The sequence below is a fragment of the Papaver somniferum genome, chromosome 2, assembly GCF_003573695.1.
Source record: "Papaver somniferum cultivar HN1 chromosome 2, ASM357369v1, whole genome shotgun sequence".
Lineage (NCBI taxonomy): Eukaryota > Viridiplantae > Streptophyta > Magnoliopsida > Ranunculales > Papaveraceae > Papaver > Papaver somniferum.
In genome coordinates, this window is record NC_039359.1 from 69,668,231 (window position 1) to 69,690,230 (window position 22,000).

The window sequence follows — 22,000 nt, forward strand, 5'->3', positions numbered from 1 at the left end:
GCGAGGCTGAGGTTTGGCGGATGGGCCAACATCAACAATGGTACTAATGACCGAGCACATGCCGCATGATCACATAATGCCGTATTTGCTTACAGCCTAGCACATTTCTCCATTCGTAGTCGAGCAAGTCCCTGTAAGAATTTGCGAACACGCCCAAGATTTCGAGAAATAAGTATCGTGGTCCCGATTTGTAGATGAGTGGATTTCAAGTTATCAAATGGAAGATTCACTAAATGGACAATATAAATGCAAACCAGCAGAACACAGTTGCAACAATACAAACTAGACCTTGATGCTAGGATTTTTAAATTTCGTTCTCTTATTTAGCTGAGGCCAAAGGACAGATGTATCTATAAAGAAAAGAAAATGATGGAACATGAAAGTTGCCACAAACGTTGCAGTGACCCATCTGTTCATTGGGGACACCATAGATTGTAGTCGATTAGAGAGTTCAAGGGACAATTAATGCATTGAAGATATAGGGCTAATTTCCACAACAAAACCGTCTTCAACCGTTGCAGTTGAGACGACAATTTTCGAACATATCAGTTGCACAAACTGTTCTATAACATCGTTGTTGACAACAACATTTCAATTTGTTTGTTTTCCCCATTTTGTTAAGTAACTTTCAGCAGAAAGCTTTAAGAGGGAATTATGAAGCTGCCGACAATAAAGAAGAAAGCAAAGAAAAAACATTTGTAAAGGAAAAAAGAGTGAAAAGAACAGAAGAATGAAAACAAAAAATTTAAGCAGACATTTTGCTGAAGAGAATAGTAGATAACAGTAACAATAATCAAATCAGTCACAGTACCCACTAATACAAGTATTTTAAACCAACAACCTTTTCAGATAGGTCGTCGACCATCCGATACTGTCAACTTGTGTTAGTTAGGTTAGCATCAAGATTAAGACATTGAACCACAATATATTGAATACAAGGATTTTGCACTTGCATCCCTATAACATATATTATCCATAAAATTCCATAAACTAAGAGCATTTAGTATCGAGCCTAAGATGGGGTTTAGGATTCCTTCCTAACCAACTTGTGATTTTCTTTGAAGAACCTACAGTGACTTACAGAAGCAGACATCCAATAATGTGACCTGGGCAGAACCAGGAGGTTAGAAGGTCTTGAGAAGTGTGGCATAGATAATAGCAAACCATGAATGAATAACTAACATACTATCCATCAGGAAATAAAACAACAATCATCCAAGAAGCAATCATTTAAAGGGAAAGTAAATTGATCTGGGGGGAATTCTATATTCCTATTAACGTATTTGTATTTCAAGGTGCATCTCAAAAATGAAAGCAGAAAAAGAAAAAAGTTAAACGAAAAGGAACAAAAAAACAAAAAAGAGAGAGAGAAAGAGAGCAGTGGATTATCCTATCAAAGAATGATAGTTGCAAATGTGAACATTTTACAAAGAAAAAGTAAATGGCAATTTTTGCTACACACTATTGACAAAATCATGCAGATCGTTGTATATGATAAAATATATTGCTGTTTCACACAAACATGTATATGTATAATGAGGGATTAGTTCTCTGTTCTTCAGACTTATCTTCATCAGACTACTACCACCATCCCTAGAAAAGAATATACCAAATCCAATTTTTGTATAAAAAAGCTAATCAAAGAAAAAGAAGTACCTAGGACACGTCATCCTGAGCAGGTCTTTTTATTTGGTAGACGGACGGACATTTGACCGCAGAGATTGAAAATGAGCAGTGAATGCATCGAAGTCAGGAAGTTTTGGATGCACATGACTTGCTTTCTTGAGTGAGTTCTCTCTGGACGTTGACCCTTCACTTAAACTTGATGGATTCTTCGTTTCAGGACTTTCCGATGATGCATTCTTGGCTAGAGTTTCACTGTTATTTGATCGCACAGTTTCTGCCTCTGGAATGGGTTCTGGGGGCTGTTTTTCAACAGATGGACTAGTGTTCTGCAACCTAGACTTTGAACTTCCCTTACTTGAAGACCCTTTAGGCTGCAAAACAGGCCCATAACTTTGCTCTTCGTCTGGTTTACCGCTTTCCTTACCCGCCGAATTTACTCTGGTTTTCCTGCCCGAGTTCTCCATCTGAGGTGTAGCAATAGATCCAGATCCGTATGAGGCTTTCTCTCTCTCACTAATATGAGAAGTTTCTGGCAAATCATGCCCACCCACAAACATTGCAAGGTTGCTAGCATCAGACTCACTTGGAGTATGTCTCGGCTTGTAAGTAAGTCCACCCCTTTTATAATCACTGCGACGGACAGTTTGGCGTTTGGGTAGATCAGAATCATCACTATCAGAATCGAAACAAGTTTTTGAACTTCTAGAGCTGGATTCTCTATGAGCCTTTTGTGCTTGCTGATTTAGCAGCTCTGGATCTCTAGCTTTAGTTCTAGGAGAAGACTTGAACTTTGGAGTATCCTCGCCAGTTTGCTGAGTTAAACGAGGTGAAGCATTATCCAAAGGTATCTCAGGGCGAGTTCGGCGAGTAGAAACCTTGTTCCGCAAACCACCAGGCAACCTTCCCAAATTCAACCCTTGCCCGCTTTCAGAGCTTGAGTAACTCGGATATTCTAAACCATCAGGACATGAAGCAACAACAGTGTCTTCAGCTTGTTTTTCCCTGGGTGGCGACACCCTAGAGGTTCGCGGACGCTGCTTGTCTTCAGACCGTAACTCCTGGTTTCTATTTCTTGGAGAATTAGTTTGTGAAGGAAATGCCTTAACACCGAGACTTGCACCACCACCTGACCTCTTAGAATACTCACCTCCAGAACCAAGCTGTTGATCACGCCTTCCGTAGATTCCTTCGGATTCCGAATCATCAGAAGATGATGGCAGATCTACTTTGCTGTTTGTTCTTGCAGCTTCCCTTTTGACAAAGGAGGAAGGTTTTGAACCACGGCCACTATAACTGTTTTCTGACTCCCTATTTCTTGGAGAATCAGTTTGTGAAGGAAATGCCTCATCATTGAGACTTACACCAGCACCTGATCTCTTAGAATACTCACCTCCAGCACCAATCTGTCGATCACGACTTCCGTAGATTCCCTCAGATTCTGAATCATCAGAAGATGATGGCAGCTCAGGTTTGACGTTTGCTCTTGCAGCTTCCCTTTTAATGAAGGAGGAAGGTATTGAACCACGAACACTATAACTGTTTTCTGGCTCACCTACATAACTCACTTCTGTTTCTTGGTTTCTCTTGAAGCTCCTACGCTGAGAATTTGGATCATGTGAGGATCCCGTCGATGGCTTCTGGGAGGCTTCTTCATTTTTCTTCTTAAAGGAGGATCTTACAATTCCATGACCTATATTAGTCTCGGTCGATTCCGTCTTTGTTGTACTTGTTTTTACACTATGTTCGTAGTTGTCTGTCTCTTCCTCACTCTCAGGATAATCATCAAAAGCTACAGATGACGAGTCATCTGATTTTAATGGCCCTGCACCTTTGGAAAGCATTTCAAGCAATCCCAAAGAGGAGTGGGACTCCTTGTCTGAATCTGATTTTACACCAAAATTCTCTTCAGCAGACCCACTTTTGCTCTTCCTAGGAGTCCAACTATCAATGATTTGGGAGGCATGAGGAGGAGACTCCCTAATTGGTTTCGGAGCATATGATTCAGACTCATGGCTGTTACACACGTCCTTGAAGCCCAAATTCCTATCTTCCTCAAAATCATATTCGTCAAACACAACACCAGAGTTATCTTTGAAACTTGGTTTCCTGGTTTCTTTTCGTGCATTCTCGTTAAGAGTGCTATGGAAAGAGTGTCCACCAAGATCACTTCCATAATGGTGCATTTCTGAATCTGAATGGGCTTCATCACCTTCAATACTTGCACATGAAGGAGAAACAGACTTGCTAGATTGTACTCTAATTTGTCTCCCCAGCGGAAAGTCTGTATACTCAGTTTTCTTATCATTGTGTTGCTGATCAACAGATTCTACCTCGGAGTCATCAGTAAATTGATCCTGGATCCTCACTTCATCTCTATAGTGACCCTTCTCTTTTTTCCTGCCCTCCTGAATGGAATTAATGGGCTCCACCTCAGATGTATTTCTATGAGACTTTCGGTCAGCTCTTTGAGGATTACCCACCGACCTCCTGTCATCATCAGAACTTCTCTCATTACCATCATAACTATGATATCTGCTTCCAGGAACTCCCCTCTGGTTACTCGAATCATTCCTCTCTCTTTGTTGATCCTGCATCCTCGGATCCACATTCTTGGAAGAACTTGTTCGTGATTCATTAGTCATTCTGACAGGGTCTTGCTTAACATTTGGACCAGCCATTGTTCCCCACCTTTCATCTTTAACGCTATAATCAAATGATTCACGAGATTCGGGTGAATATTGTCTTATATTCCGACCACTTGCTATCTCTGCAGCAGCCCTAGCAGCCCTGCTTGCCCTTTCTGCAGATTCAGCAGCTGCATGTGCAGCTTCATTAGCATCCTTAAATTCCATGTTCCAATGCTGTTTATCAGTAGGCAACACAGTCTGTTTTTCGTAAGAAGAATCCCTGTAGTGTCTCCCTCCGTTAGGACGTTCTGCATACAGAGGAATCAGGTCAAGGAATTGTTTCTCAAATATGAGGATATGATAAAAAAAAGTATAGCCAGTAATAAAACAAATAAACAAGTAATAATAACTCAAAAGAAAATTTATGGTAGATACACAGTCTACAAACAAACCTGACGCTGTAAACTGGGTCGAAGAGCTGGTATTCCTTGGCATGCTACTAGTAGCATTTGTAGAAGCATAATCTTGTGAACTTGTTGATGACCTAGAGGAATCATACTTTTGAACAGGAGTAGGCTGGGACTGCTGGACACTGGTGGTATCGTATACATTTGGTCCGTTCTGTTTGATAAAAGGTTTTATAACCATTAGTCACTTCATAAAATACCAACTTGTGCAGGATTGAAAATCCAATTCTTACCAACAGATCCTCTGGAGGCTTTAGTTCTTTGTCTTCGAAATCTTTACGATCCCAGTTAACATTATGTTCTTTGGCAATGGCAGTCAAGATCTTAATTTTGGTTTCCCCATCGGGTGCCTTAGCAGATAATTTCTCAACAACCTGAAGCATGGTCAAGCACAATCATGATTAAAAGACCTGTAAAACAGTTGCAAATGCTAACGAATACATTATCGTTCGGCATCTTTACATGGCAAATTTCAGTTCATTATCGGTGAATACTTGTACATTAGACACTCACTTGGCGGCTAACCCCAGAATCTGGTCTCAACTCTAGAGCTGAAGTGATAAACTCTTTTCCATATTTCGCTGTAAAATGCTTGCGTATATCTACAAGTTCTGGGATATCTGCACATCTTGGAGCTGCAAATACTATGCTAGTTACTGCTTCCTTTAAGTCGACAGGGCAGGTTCTGGAGACATTACGAGAGAAAGTCAAAACAAAGTTCCAAAGCAGCAAATAAGGTAACACAGAAAGTTTTTTCTCAAAAGCAATCTCATGCCATTGAAAGAGACTAAGCAGATAGGCATGAAACTGTGAAAGAAACAGACCACACAACAAGCAGATTCAAAACCTAGGTCTGGATTCCACTGTTATACCTCTTGACACCTTCTTACTATGTGTTTCTTTATTGAACATGAGTCAGAGTTTTGTTAATACACGAATTAAACAAAAAACAATATGTGCCAGTTAAAATATCAAAATAAAGATGCAATTATAGCGAAGGTCACATGCATATACGTACTTTTGAGATTCAATAATTGGCAAGCGTGCCACAACAAGCTCACAATAAATCTCAATGAGATCATATGCTGACATGGTTTTCTCCTCTCTAACCACATGTTCAACCTGAAATGTACAGAAAAGATCAGTTCTCCGATGAGTCTACATCATCTTTAACTCGTCTAAACACACATTAAAACTTATTCAAACAAGAAGCGCAAGAAGATAGAACGTTGCCCACAATTTTATGTCTGTCTCACAGCTGGATGAAATCTACAGAGCACTTTACTGAAGTCTCACCAACATTCCCTCCAGATAACCAGCACACAAACTTATAACAAGAAAGACTTTTATATAAGAAAAAACAAAAGATAAATTGAAATGCCTCATGATGGAGAAGGCAGGAATGAGTCCTCAACCCCTGAATATGTTTAAGGTAATTTCTCCATAAAAGTGTCCCTACATTAACCCTTCTTTGAAGCCGCTACTCGCTCAGCCTAAAGCAATGGAAAATTACTCTCGAAGAGGTTACGGAACCAAGACTGCTGAAACAATTGTTTAGACCTAATTGTATCTCCCAATATCTGTCAACATTACTGAATGCAATAACCTGAACACTAGAAAACTTAGGTTAAACAATAGCAAATCTGAGACAAATCGGTCAGAGTAAGTCTGATGGTATAGATGTATTCCTATAAAATTAGCTATCCATCTATGAAAATCAGCTATCCATGTCCAGATTATCCATTCTACATCCGGACAATAGAAATGCTACAATAGACAAATTCCAACCCTAAAATTTCAATACACTTGAAAACACAAAAAACAAAATTAGTGTATCTATAAGCTTAAGATCCTAAAACCAAATCTAATTGAAAAATCTTTCACACTACAAAATCATCTCAATCCAACAGTAACACTCTAAAAAATTTCATAAACACAAAATCGAAAAATCAATTTACCCGAATTCGAGCTGTTTGCTCTTGTCCAGTCTCAAGAAGTTTCGCCAAATCTCTTTTCATCTGTCTCAAATTCACTTCTCTTTTGTTCTTCAGCAGCTTTATTCGAGCTACCGCTAGCTTTAACGACGTCTTGCTGTATCATCATCATTCATCCAATTTCAAAATCAAAATCAAAAAAATCCACACAAAATCAAAATCAACGAAGAAGAAGAATTCACCATTTTCCACCCTTAAATCCTCTATGAAGCATTTCGAATTACTCTATTCTTCTTCCAGATTCACAGATGATAATAAAAAAATTACAAATCTAAGAAAAATTTCTTGTAAAATTTACTATGAACAGACAAAATCAATTAATAGGTGTTTGGATATTTCAGAGGAATATAATTTCTAGGGTTTTTCTTTGGACTTTCGTGTTAATAAACGCAGATTTGAAAACTGGAAAAGGACAATACTAAGAAGAAAAGGATAAAAGGAAAATTCCAGCGGTTGACTTTTCGGGTATGACGAAATTAACCTTTGTCTAGATCTGAAGCTCGAACTTACCAAACGAAGGAATCCGAGGAGTCTTTTTTGTATTTGAGAGAAATTTTAATGGGTATAGTGGTAAATCTGGGAGCCGCGTAATTATTTATTGCCTTCTGTGGAAAATTTCCCGCGGACCCAGCGTGACAGCGTGACAATAAGATGAAAAGTTTGCATGTGTCTAACTGTCAAGTGTGATTGGTAGTCGGCTGAGTCATTATGATCATTGTTAAGCCAGTGCGATACATTTTCGACGGTTCATTTTTTTTCTTAGCTAACGCAAAATGAAAAAAAGACCGAATACTCTTCTGGATCGGATATTTCTGAGAAGGTTCGTGTCTGAAACTATTCCCGCGGTTAAGTGCACACGAACCAGCCTTCGTCTAGATTTGAAGCTCAGGAAATAGCAAAGAAATGAGGAGTTCGAGGAATCTTTCCGGTGTTTTCGAGAAACCCGAATGCTTATTATGGTAAAAAGACGAAGCGCGTAAATTAATTACCTTAAAATTTCTAGTGGACCCAGTGTCCACCTTTGAACAATAATGGCAGTTTGTGTCTAACTTGATTGGACTTGGACGAGTCAGCTTGGGTAACTGACTCGGAACGCGGAATAAAGCTCGAACAAAAATGATAGGAGAGAAATATGTCATTTTCCGGTCATTTCAAGGCATTTCTTTTCAGCTGCTTATTTTCTAAGATTTTTATGCACCATGAATATTTGTGCGCGTATACACGCAAGTTGTCACTCACACACACGCTTTTTGTAAAAGCTGCTATACTTTTTGAGTGGAACATGTGACCTAGACTGCAAGCACTTTGTGTCGGAGAAAACATGTGAGCCGCTAAACAGAATGTCTTTTCAAACATGTAGTTTGGGACTTTTGGTGTACCGTAACCTGATGATGACTTTCGCCCAAATTGGTTGCCGACTTTAACTAGTTCACAACATTCTGATGGAGCTAACTTGCACGCCTAATTTTAGTCACCATGTACTTCTTTATTTGACCAAAATGGAGTGTCTTCAATGAGGTTTTTGCTTTACAATGGGGCCACTGCTTGTGCTTGCCAAAATACAATTCTCGGGAATATTCATTGAGAAGGTTCTTTCTAGTAGTAGATTCTTCGTACCGAGCTAAATCGTACTTATATTGTTCTGACGCTCAAGAGAAAATCCCCCATTAACATTAAGGAGTATAAACCAATTAGCTTATCCAGTTTTGCTTAGAAAATCGTTACAAAATATTTAGCTAATACACTGCGACCTTTTTTGGACCGCATAATCAGTCCTTGTTAACATGAAAAGAATTTGCTCTAGCAGATTCATAGCCGTCAGATCTTGTGAGATATGATGTCATTATAGTGTCATCTAACTATGATATAACCGGCATTTATGAAAATTAAATTAAAGACAAACTTTTGATTTAGTTGTTTTGATTTTCTGCCTAATCGATTTATGCTTAAAAATGATGGATGAGATTTCTACTCCTATCTTATCGAACCAAAGATTCCTATTTTTATACTGTTTGTAAAAACAAATACTTGAAATTCAGAAACTCCTTATTTTAATCTGGAAAATTCAAAAGAGTAAAATTGCAAAATGAATGAATTATAACAAATCTCATGAATGCATTTAAAATAAAAACAGAAGAAAAAATGTCTAACCAAGTTTTTAGGGAAAGGATTATTGCAATCAACTTTTGAGATTGACTAAAGGATCTCGCTGTATTTGTATAATCTTCATTTTTGTTTTGACCAATAATTTAATTTCTTCCTTTGATCCATTAAATTAATGAGTTTCTCGCAGGGTGATTGAAGAAGGAGATTAGGGATATGAAAGGGAAGACGAGAAGATTACCAGAAAAGAGAAGACAATTGGATCAGATGAACGACCATATTTCAGGAAAGGAAGAGAAAATCAGGGGGAGATAACCCCATTATGTTGTAGTTAGATGATGTCATATCGTATAAGATCAGACGACTACGAGTCTGCTAGTGCAAAAATGCTCTAGCACTGTTAGAGAAAAATTTTCTCCTTTTTAACATGCATTTGTTCCTAATCGATATATTCTTTTTATGCTATTCTTTTGAACAATAAAATTTCCACTCTAAAGAAAAAAGGCTTTAAGATGTGGATGGTTTTGCAATTAATTTCGATAAGGCTTATAATCGGCTTAACTGGAATTTTTTGTTAACTATATTTAATTGCCCTAGTTTCAGTTTACAATGGATTAGGTGGGTTTCTAAATGTATCAAAACTGGTTCTTTTAAAATTTTAGTTAGTGGTATTAGATAAGGGGATCCTTTATCCCCTATTTGTTTATTTTAACCTTGAAACTTTATCTCGTTTATTAAAAAGTGGTGTTAAGGTAGGAATTCTCAAGCATTTTTCAACTGTGTCTTCCGCTCCTAAGATTACTCATTCTTTCTACGCGGATGATAGATTAACGCTAAAAATCTAGCTTCTATCTTTCAAAACTATTATCAATGGCCGGGTCAAATTTATAGATCAGGCTAAATATATCCTTATGTTAACTCCTAATATCCATAAGAGTCTGACTAGGTATTTTACTAATTTCCTTAAGGTTAGATATCAAGCTGACCCTGATAAATATTTGGGAGTACCAGTTCAATGGGGGTAGAGTCACTGCTTCTACTTTTTCTGACCTTAATGATGAATCGTATATTAGGTTGGGGATCCACCTCTCTAAATTTTGACGGTAGAACTACTTTACTTGAAGCTGTTCTAGATCCGGTTTCTAATCACCTTATCACTGTGTTGAATAAAATCATTAAGCTTTTGAACAAGTATAAAAGGGAGCTTGTTTGGCAGCATAGAACTGGCGAGAAAAAGTTTCACAATATAGGATGGACACTGTTTGTCAGACTGTTGAAGATAGAGGATTAGGAATAAGGGATCTCCACTTAAATAATTTGGCTTTGTTGGCTGGAATAAGGCTGCACAACAGTCGGTTTGGTTTTATACAAAAAACCAAATACCAAACTGTATTCAGTCGGTTTCCAAATTCAAAACCGTTTGAAACATTCTTTCAAGTCGGTTCGGGTTTTCACCGACTGGATCGGTGACCGATTTCACTGGTCGGTTATACGAACCAACATTTTTTTTGATATTTCAGATGTAGAAAAAATTGCTTTTCTATTTACAAAAATCATCGTTTCTTTATTAGCATTCTGGTAGGTCCGTATACCTATAATAATAAAACTACAAGTGCACAGTGTCTAACTAGTAGACAATGGCAAGTACAGGTCGTTCCCACAAGGAATGTGAAATACCATTACCAATTAATACCAAGAATAACTAATCAACAACATGATGTTTAACAAGAAGTTCGAGACGAAATGAAATAATAAAAACGTAACCAAAATGTATAACGGGTTATTAGGATTTTCAATTTCCACCAATTCAATCATATAATTTCTATTAATCTCTATTTATTACTCAAGACAAATTTCGAAATCAATCTCATGTCTCGGAAGATTGCATGTTAAATTCTAAAATATAGTTTCTCCGTTGTAATTTCCTTCGCTTCTTAGGTAGTGGTTCTAAAACATTACATATCAATCCTAAAGCATATCACGTCAAGGGACTTAAACCAAAGCATGAAATATCAATTGAAAAGCATACATAATCAAGAAAATCACATAATCGATTGAATACCAAGCTATGTGAAGATAAGTTACCAGACAATCAAATCGTTATTAAAAATATCATTGTAAAGAATTACACAATTTTATTGGTTTCCACCTAAACCCTAACATGGCCCTAACTAGACATGGATTTTTCAAAAGCCATAAATATATTAAAATCAACTAGATAAGCCAAAACAAAAATGGGAGAGATTAATCTTCAAACCCAACTCCCTGTTTACGGCTCAGTCGTCGTCTCCTCTCTATAGCAGCCTCTGGTCGGCCTCCCCTTCCTTTCAGATTTGAATTCTCTTTTTATTTCTTTTCTTCCTTGCGTCACGAATATAATACCAACCAATGACAGTGCGCCACATCATCCCTTCCAACGCCACCGTATTCCAAATTCATTCCACGTCCAAACACTTTCCAAAACTGGCCGGATACAGTTTTCTTCAGTTCTCTGGTCACATAACTTCTCGACCTCAGTCCATGGAACAACTAGTAACAAACACTACTGCCATACTTTTCATCAGCTGTCACGCAAACCATATTCTCATGATGTTGTTGAACCAAATCTCGGCACAAGTATCCCGTTCAATACCCATCTTCCTTCCTGCAAACGTAGAGTCCATCAGAACTCCAGCTGACACACCGACTCCATCGATTATGCAAACAACTCCCATCGATCTTCATCACCATGGGTTGTTAATGGAAGCCGTCATTTTCTTACGTAACCCAAAACTGCACCTCGATCCTGCAATCAACTTCTTCGCAACTGTTCTCTTTTCTTCCGAAGTCAGCACCAACCTCGTTCCTTGAACTTCTTGTTAAGTTTCTTCTCCAGCCATCTCCGAGTTCCCATTGCGGATCTCTTCACTGTCCATAGTAGCCCCACCTTCTTAATTCCGGCAAAACAACGTCTCCATTGGACCCCTGGTTTCAGCCATCAACACCCATTTCTTCGTTTCGATCAGAATTCAGTCCATAACAGATCCATCGAGAATAACCATACCAGAAACACCAGCACTTCCTTCATCTTGTTTGTCCTATCGAACCACCAGCGAAAGACCATATCTAACTCCTATTCCATTCGAACACGCATAGCGTCACCTACTTTATTTTCCAAATTCAGAACATTACAAAGTCTTCCTACTGACAATGAACTTCATCATGTAGCACTCAACCACACCATCTTCTGATCCGGTAGTCACATCTCAACGAGCCACCCATCAGACTCGAACACATATCTAGCTCCACACAGCACCAGTTAAGCATATATCTCAATTTCGAAGGCATCTCGCAACCATTAGACTGTAGCCGTGTATACTATTTTTGTACTTTCTTCTCTCAGCCAATTTCCCGAACAATACCTGTGCAATATCTTCATTCTCTAGAGGTAGCCATCAGCTATTAACTTGATTGCACCTGCGATCTCAATAACAAGAACCCAAGTTTCCCAAACATATCAGGACTCCAAAACGATCAAAATCCATGTCACTCATGCACCGAATTAACTGCAGCAGTTGCAGCGTCTATATCACCCAATTTCTGCTCGTGTTGCTGCTGCAAATCCTCCATTGAACGACCAGTACCTATTTCAGCCTTCGAATCTACGCATCACCACTGACTGCAATTATATTGAGTGCAAATCTTGAATCGAACAGCACCTCCAAGCATTTCTCGCTGCCAAGAATCCCACAAACAACAACGGACACAACTCTTTCTACTGAACTTCATCGTTGCCGCTACTTCTCAACCATTCTTCCATTTTCTTCCTCGACTGAATCACAATCCATTCCTCAACACCTTGTACATCTGAATATCACCCCTCTGGCAGCCAACCGGCCAAAATCAAGTTGCAGACCAAACCCACTCGAGGAACTAACACTGCCGGCAGATAGAAGAAGCTTAAAATCATTGGTTGTAGCAATAAACATCTCATTCATAGTCATCGATGGCTATGGGCGCAGCTGCATGGTGAAAGTTGAAGCCCAGATCTTCTTCTTGGCCCAGTTGTGTAGGTCATGCAATTGAGTTGAGCTTGGCGATCTTTATCTAAGAATGGCTAATATTGGTGCCACCAAAGACAGATCAAATGGCGCACACTTAGCTGAGATTCCATTTTGTCGCAAACACCAACTTCTGCTTCAAATTAAACCATATATTCTCCGGGTGATCGATTTGCTAGTACTTTCTACAAAAGCACCAAAATACTGTTATAAGTAAAAAAAATCGAGTACTAACTAATATAAATATGGGTATAAAATGTAGCATAAACGTGCTTATCACATTCCGCTTCATAAAGAGATATTTATCTTTGAATCATATGAAGTTTCTTTCTTAGCATTCGGCTTCATAAAGAAATTTTTATCATTAAATCATATAAATATATGTCATGTAGTATCATTAAATTCACATGCATACACTGAAAATTCTTTTCAGATTTATTTAAATTCAACAACAAAATTATCATCACTTACATTAGATCTCCAATAGACATAATGCTAAATCATCCTTGTAAATAGAAATCCTAATACCCATTAAAGAGTTAAGAGTATTTCAGAATCAGCGGGACTTGTTTGCATCCAACCAATGGATATTACAGTAGTCCAAAGATAAAATAGATATCATATGTTTGATCAAATTTTTTAGAGATTCAACTGTTAGAGCATTGCTCGGTCGAACTCGCAAGCGTTGCTATCTCAAGCTTGTTTCTCAAGTTTAGTTGATCAAAACTATAAGTCTTGATTTCTAGTATACTTATAGCTATGTCTCGGATTAGGATAGAATGTGTGGTTGAGCTTTAGACTTCACGACGTTCATCGATTGAAGACGCATATCTACTGAGGAGAGCTTGGAGGAACTTCATCAACAAAAGGTATGTGGAGACTAAAACTTATCTATTACTCAGAAATTTATTTTATTATATATCATAACGAGACTAAGTCGTATAGCTACGTAGACTTTTATACACATTTGATATTTCGAGATGAGTTTAACTCAGTTATCTATTTCTCGAAATATGTGTTGGAAGCTTTTTGATTTAGTTACGTTCATCATATTCTTGACGAGTTTAGTTGGAAACAATTTATTTGTTGGAAACTAAATAATAAGTCAAAAGATGATCATGTGAAAATCGCGTTGAAACATCTTACATGATTTGTGTGAGACAATCATTTGATGTCGACTCGGAAAGTTTTGTATTGATCATTCAATCACTTGAAAATTACTTATAAGGTAATAGTTTGTGTGAGACAGCTATTGTCATCTTCTAAGGATGTTTGAATAATTGAAATGAGAGTTTAGAACTTGTATGGATACATCAAAGTATGCATACCAGTATGCAAAATGTTGTGGTATGATTCAGGTCCGGAAACCTTGTTTGCATACCAGTATGCAAACGGTTTTAACTGTTAAGTTCGGGAACCAAGTTTGCATACCAGTATGCAAAATGTTGTGGTATGATTCAGGTCCGGAAACCTTGTTTGCATACCAGTATGCGAACGGTTTTAACTGTTAAGTTCGGGAACCAAGTTTGCATACCAGTATACGAATGGTTCTACCTGAGTTAAGGTCCGGGACAACAGTATGCAAACCGGTTTGCAAACTAGTGGACAAGACCAAATTCCAGAAGCTATAATTTGCGTGCCCGTTTGCAAACTTAGTGCTTAAAGTTCTAAAATTGGCTAAGTATGTTTTCATACTCATGAACAAATACATTTATGAATTAAGGGGTGTAATCTTTGCAATCCTGGCTTAATGTTCATGAATTAATTCTCATGAATCAATCCGATTTTGATTCAATTGGTTCATATATATTTCTGTGAAATAGATAACAATTAAACATCTCTATTTGAAACACAATTAGATTCATTTGATTATCTTTCATGGTTGACTGATCATCATAGTTGATCTATAAGTGTTAGATGAATGTGGTTAAGACAAAAGTGTTCGTATGGCTTGTTTGTCAAGTTTAGTTGCCAAAACTATAAGTCTTGATTTCTAGTCTACTTATAGCTAAGTCCCGGATTAGTAAGTGTAGTTGAGCATTATACTTCACGGCGTTCATCGATTGAAAACGAAGAACTACTAAGGGGAGCTTGTGAAACTTCATCAATAAAAGGTATGTGGAGACTTGAACTCATCTATCACTCAAAAGTATATCTACTCTATCTCCTATTTGAGACAAAAGTCGTATAGATATATAGACTTCGATTATACACATTTGATATTCCGAGATGAGTTTAACTCGCTTATATATTTCTTGAAATATGTGTTGGTAAGCTTTCGCTTTAACCAAGTTCATCTTATATTCTTGACGAAATTCAAAAGATGATCATGTGAAAATCTCCTGGTAACATCTTACATGATTTGTGTGAGACAGTCATTTGATGTAGTCTCAGAATGTTTCGTATTGATCATTTGATCACGTAAAAATTGCTTTGAAGCTAATAGTTTGTGTGGGAGAGCTATTGTCGTCTTCTAAGAATGTTTCAATGATTGAAATGGGAGTTTAGAACAATTAACCATGATTGGATATAACACAATATCCGTACTTGTATGCTAAATTGTTGCATGTTATTCCAAGTCCGGGAACCATAGTGTGTATACCTGTATGCGTACTAGTTAGTGAAAGTCCGGGAACTTAGTATGCATACCCGTATGCGTACTGGCGGAAAGTTCATGTACAAAAATTCAACTGGGTTTGGAGGTATGCGTACCCATTTACATATTGGCGAACCCAAACCTATTCCGGCCACTTAGGTATGCGTACCCTTTTGCATTCTTGAGTAGGTTATGTTCTAAAATCGGTTTGTTCATGAACTAATACATTTATATATTAAGGAATGCAATCTTTTGCAAATCGTGGCTATAATGTTCATGAATTGATTCGAGTGAATCAAAATCGATCTTGCTTCAATTGTGTCTTGTATACTTCTATGATAATATAAACAATTGAACAACATTAGAACTAGTTTCATTTGAGTCATTTGAACTAGTTATGGTTAAGATGAATAAGGTTGATATGAAAGTTTTCATATGGCTAACTTCCGTTAACTATTGTTGAGACAACAAGGTACACACGTTTAGGGACGGTTATTCATATCCAAATGAAATCACTTTCATTTGTGTGTAACAATCTAAGTTCAATCTAACGGTTGAAAGATATTAGCTTGAGTCTAATAAGGTTTTCATCTAATGATGAATATTGAATTCTTTGTTACCAAGGTAGCATTGATTGCAAACCCTGATTTGAAGATTATATAAGGAAGAACTCTAGCAACTTGGAAACCTAATCCCCACACCTCATGTGTGATACTAGTTGCGACTAGAGTTGATTATCCTTTAACCTTAGGTTTTTCCAAAATCCTGTAGGTTAACGACTTGAAGACTTCATTGGGATTGTGAAGCCAGACCCAACTATTTTCTCTGTAGTTACGTGTTCTGATCTTGCTGTTTTCTATAGTATTGAGTACTATCTTCTCTAAGATTTGCTCGAGATTTAATCTCCGATAGGCAAGATAAAAAGTAGTCACAAACATCTTCGTCTCATCGTTTGTGATTCCACAATATCTTGTTTCGCTACCATACAAATAAGATTATTGTGAGGTGATTGATATTACTAGGATGTTCTTCGAGAATATAAGACCGGCGTACCAATTGGTTCCTGTTCACCTTGATTTATCAAAAGACGGAACAAAACTCATAGGTATTTCTGTGGGAGACAGATTTATCTATTCAATAGACTTTTATGTGTGAGACAGATTGGTTTATCAAGTCTTCGACTTTGGGTCGTAGCAACTCTTAGTTGTGGGTGAGATCAGCTACGGGAATCAAGTGCGCAGAGTCCTGCTGGGATTCAGAGGCGTAAGTAACATGACTGTACCTTGATCAGTGTGAGATTGGTCTCAACCACATTCCAATCCGAATTTAACTTGGAGTAGGCTAGTGTTTGTAGCGGCTTAATACAATATGGTGTTCAAATACAGACTAGGTCCCAGGGTTTTTCTACATTTGCGGTTTCCTCGTTAACAAAATTTCTGGTGTCTTTGTTATTTCTTCTCCGCATTGTATTTGTTTATATAATTGAAATATCACAGGTTGTGCGTAGTTTAATCAATTAGATAATCCAACCTTTGGTTTTTGATACAAATTGATTGGCACTTGAACATTGGTCTTTGGTACCATTCAAGTTGTTTCACATAATAATCAAGCTCGCGGATTTCAATCAGTTTGATTTTCTGATTACATTGTGAAACATAGATACAACTCTTGGATATATATCCATTGATTGAGTCTGACTGTCTAATTGATTCTCTTAGAATTATATTGGAATTTGTCCATACATATTGCCTAAACGAAATATTGGGCGAGGTTGTTAGACCTCCCGTTTTTTCAATTGGTATCAGAGCAGGCAAACACGTTTAAGATCTTACAAGTCTGTGTTTGTAGCGATTTTACTCTATGGATAGTAGTGTTATCTTAGACAACGCAATACCATTTCAGAAACATTCTGTCTTGGTTCAAAGCCTTGAGTCTTCTGAGAAATCTTTAACGTCTTCTCCATTGTCTGAAACTGGGTTCAACTGGGAAAAACTCCTAGATGAAAAGTTGGATGATCTTTCAGATGAAAGTGATTCATACGAGGGACAAAATGTTGATGAGGAAGTCTCACAATATATCAATCTTTTCGACCGTCTCATAAAGAAAAAGAAGTCAACAGCTTGATTGCCTGAATTTCTGACTCCTCTCTCTCAAGAAAACAGGAAATTGAGAAAAATCTTTAAGGGATATGATTGTGGTTACAAACTCTTACAAACTCTTCTAAATATCGAGAAGAATATGTGCGTTCAAAAAGTTCTGAACGTGAGAATCTTCGTCAAAATGTCTTTGTGTTGAAAGAAAGACTTGCAGAAACTGAAGCAACATATGACTCTCAATAAAAATGTTTTAATGACAGAGAAATCGGCTTTCTCTCCAGAGAAAAACAATTGGAGGATGATCTAGATGCTGCACTTGATAAGGTTAAATCACTGGAAGAGAATCTGAAAAGATTCAATTCTAGCTCAACAAAATTATCTACTATGCTGGGAGCAAGTAAAGAACATCATGATACACGTGATCTGGGCTATAAAGGAATAAACGCTCAAAGTGCTAGTAAGATCAGTTTTGTCTGTGCTAATGACAAATTCCTAAATGAAATTTTCACTGACATCAAAAGTGAAAAACTACCTTCAGCAGCTGATTTTCCCGTGAACAAATATTTTCAACCTTCAAAATCGGTTCATATGAGAAAAGTCAAAAACATTCCCTTCAAATATATTGCGGAAACAAAAGTCACCTTGAAAGGAGATGTCATTTTCGACTGCGGAATGAAAAACTTCATATCATTCTTGTGTGGATGTCAAATGAAGTAATCAATCCTGCTTCTCGTTATGCTGGTATTAAAGGTATAGTATGCAATCAAGAAAAGTGCTGTGATGATCCAATTCTTGGTTGTAAATATGACACCAAAACCGTTTATAATTGTAAAGGGAAGTGGACGACTAACTCTTTAAATTGCGTTGTGAAGAGAAGAAGCCATCGAAGGAAGAAATTTTTTTCAAACTCCTTGTATTTCACTGAAGAAAGTCTTGAATCTAAAGTATATGTCCCCGAATGCATTCATATTAATTATCGTGTCTCGAAACTAGAGACCGGTATAAATAGACTCAAGCGCATCATTAAGAATGCAAGGAAGGAAGCATCTTCAGGTATTTCTTACCCTCCTCTTGTTAAATTCTCTTGTGACTAATTCTATTAACTTTTCTGAAGATATTCAAGAAAGTAAAAGGGAAAATGTCAATACACTTGATGAGCAATATGCTTATCAAATTACAACTTGACTGCTCAAGTGAGCATCCTCTTTGAAACCGTATGAGGATACTCGTAATTATCAAGAAGTTTTTTGTCTTGAGATTGTGGTCTTTGTTGTATTACTTTAATAAAATAATCATCTTACTGTTGAGACCTAATCCGATTTATTATTACATATTGTAATATATTTGATCAATAACTCTTGAGAATACTCTCTTTGTTTCTTACCTTGAAAACTCTTGTTTTGTCTTCTTAATTAGTTAATCTGTTGATTTCAGCAACTACTTTTTGCTCACTTCTGAGCTAAGTTGTTCTGTCATTATAATATGTTTCCATCAAAACATATTTTTAAATAGGCTCCATTGGCTTCTTGGTTCTGAGCCTGGCTCATAATCACCAACGTTTGTGCACCCGACCCTTATAGAACGTAAACGAGTAACCCCAGGGTTTCCCTATGAAACACTCATATATATGTATCATGGTTTTCCTCTTCTCCTGATACATACACGTTCCGTAACGTAAAAATTTATCTTGAATCTTTGTGGTGTGCACAATGGATGGATGCAAAAAGGAAGACAAAGTTGAAAAGAGCAAGGTTATTGAGTTTCGCGTGAACCCTATTTTCATAACTTGATTTCATGTTGTTGATCATGAAAACAAACTTCCAGTTCAGATGTCATCTCAATTGGTAGGAAATCTTCTTCGAGATTTTGAGGTCTTACGTGAATAACTTGGAATTGCAACAAAGAATCTTGAATTTCTGAAAAATGAACTGAATAAAGCAATTGATGAACTTGTTTGTGTTCGATCTCTGGTTGCTGGTCATGTATGACGACTTTAGGTTGCGTTCATCCTAGGAGTTATATTTCTTAATGTCTAGAAAAATTCTTATGAGAATTTATTCTTGTATTTTAAGAAGGATAACTAGGGTTTGGAATAACAATTATTGTGAGTACTTATAGCTGTTGCCAAATTTTTTCATCTTGCAATATTTTTAGATTTATTTATTTAAATTCTAAAGTTTATTTGGAAGATGATTTTGCAGTATTAATCTTTATTGGTTTCATATATTGCAAAAATTATTATGGGATATCTTTGTTTGCGTCCGTGAACTATGGTTGTCCAATATATGTCAAAAGTTAAGCCTATTGTGTCATTATGCGAATATTGATGGAAGATAGGACGAACTTTTTATTACAAAGATTAAGTCTAAGATATCATTACGCAAATATTTATAAAAAATAAAACGAATCTTTGAATATTCCGCAGTATTGATCTTTCCCTGATCCACTTCTATGTGAAAGTACTGTGCGTCTCCGTAAGATCTCTTATGTTGAGCAATTCCGATTAAATTAATCATGGGTTCACTTGTGGTTAATTTAATTGAGTTTTCTGGATACAAATTCATGTTTCATTTAATTTGTTAATGTCCAAAGAAATCTTTCTTTTTTTGCAAAAGTAAGGTCACTCTTGTTGTTCTTTCGGGAGTGACATTTATGGGGGAGAGTTCTTATTTGAACTTGTGCATAATTTCCGAATCTTTGTGGGGAGTGCGGTTGTGGAATATTGTAGGAGTTTTCTTGTATCTTTATAAACTCCTTGATGAATGCATTTAGTTTCGATTATATGATTGCATCTAAACAAAGTTGATATGTTTTCTTTTAGTCATGAAGAATCTCTATGAGAATTTCATTATGATCCCACTAGTTTTCATACCTTTACCAATTTATATTGACAAAAAGGGGGATAATTAATGTGCAGTTCACATTACAAATACATATGGTTTACGGATCATTATGTAAGGGGGAGTGGTTTTCATATGAGATGAAGTATTGACTAAGGGGGAGTGACACATATCACCCTAGTATTGTTGTCAAAGTTGTGATACAATTGGAATTTGATGTTGTGTAACATTACTATGACGTTGTATGACAATTCGGAAACATATTGTTTTTATATATTGTTATAGATAAGGATCTTCAACAACTATGATTCTGAGTTGAACACGTTCAGAATCACTTGAGTACTTGGAAGTGACGAAGATTTCTAGTAATGTTGAATAACCAAGGAAATCAAGCATTTGGATGAGAATATACAAAGTTTATTTATTTTTTAATCCATATGTATTCATAGTTTTGTCATTAAAATTGACAAAAGGGGAGATTGTTAGAGAATTGCTCAGTCGAACTCGCAAGCGTTGATATCTCAAGCTTGCTTGTCAAGTTTAGTTTCCAAAACTATAAGGCTTGATTTCTAGTATAATTATAGCTACGTCTCGGATTAGGATAGTAAGTGTAGTTGAGCATTATAATTCACAGAGTTCATCGATTGAAGACGAAGAACTACTAGGGGGAGCTTGTGGAACATCATCAATAAAAGGTATGTGGAGACTTGAACTCATCTATCACTCAAAAGTCTATCTACTCTATCTCATATTTGAGACAAAAGTCGTATAGCTATATAGACTTCGATTATACATATTTGATATATTTCGAGCTGAGTTTAACTCGCTTACATATTTCTCGAAATATGTGTTTGTAAGCTTTTGCTTTAACCAATTTCATCTTATATTCTTGATGAAAGTCATAAGATGATCATGTGAAAATAGTCTGGTAACATCTTACATGATTTGTGTGAGACAGTCATTTGATGTATACTCGAAATGTTTCGTATTGATCATTCACGTGAAAATTGCTTTGAAGCTAATAGTTTATCTGAGACAGCTATTGTCATCTTCTAAGAATGTTTCAATGATTGAAATGGGAGTTTACAACAATCAACCATAATTGGATATAACATAGTATGCGTACTTGTATGCTAAACTGTTGCATGTTATTCCAAGTCCGGAAACCATAGTATGCATACCCGTATGCGTACTGGTTGGTTAATGAAAGTCCATGAACTTAGTATGCATACCCGTATGCGTACCGGCATAAAGTTCATGTCCGGAAATTCAACTGAGTTTGGAGGTACGCGTAACCATTCGCATACTGGCAAACCCAAATTTAGTCCGCTTAGGTATGCGTATCCGTTGGCATACTTGAGTAGGTTATGTTCTAAAATCGGTTTGTTCATGAACTAATACATTTATATATTAAGGAATTCAATCTTTTGCAAACCGTGGCTATAATGTTCATGAATTGATTCGAGTGAATCAAAATCGATTTTGCTTCAATTGTGTATTATATACTTCTATGAGAATATAAACAATTGAACAACTCTAGAACTAGTTTCATTTGAGTCATTTGAACTAGTTATAGTTACGATGAATAAGGTTAATATGAAAGTGTTCATA

At 36.7% G+C, this 22,000-nt stretch overlaps 1 protein-coding gene across 3 annotated transcripts; it reads right to left on the bottom strand.

Annotated features, from left to right (window-relative positions):
• Positions 1-7,097, bottom strand: LOC113347962. 3 transcript variants are annotated; one of them, XM_026591653.1, is made up of 8 exons: positions 6,897-7,097; positions 6,679-6,811; positions 5,739-5,842; positions 5,234-5,405; positions 4,954-5,094; positions 4,706-4,874; positions 1,657-4,561; positions 1-131 (listed from the first exon to the last, which is right to left on the bottom strand). In XM_026591653.1, exons 1-7 carry the CDS (start codon positions 6,926-6,928, stop codon positions 1,686-1,688), a joined length of 3,627 nt encoding a protein of 1,208 aa, XP_026447438.1. In that variant the 5' UTR covers positions 6,929-7,097; the 3' UTR covers positions 1-131; positions 1,657-1,685. The 3 variants fall into 3 exon arrangements, with proteins under 3 accessions (XP_026447438.1, XP_026447437.1, XP_026447436.1); XM_026591652.1 differs by lacking the exon at positions 1-131 and adding an exon at positions 860-1,106; XM_026591651.1 differs by lacking the exon at positions 1-131 and having other exon boundaries at positions 1,362-4,561.
• Positions 7,098-22,000: the final 14,903 nt, after the last annotated feature.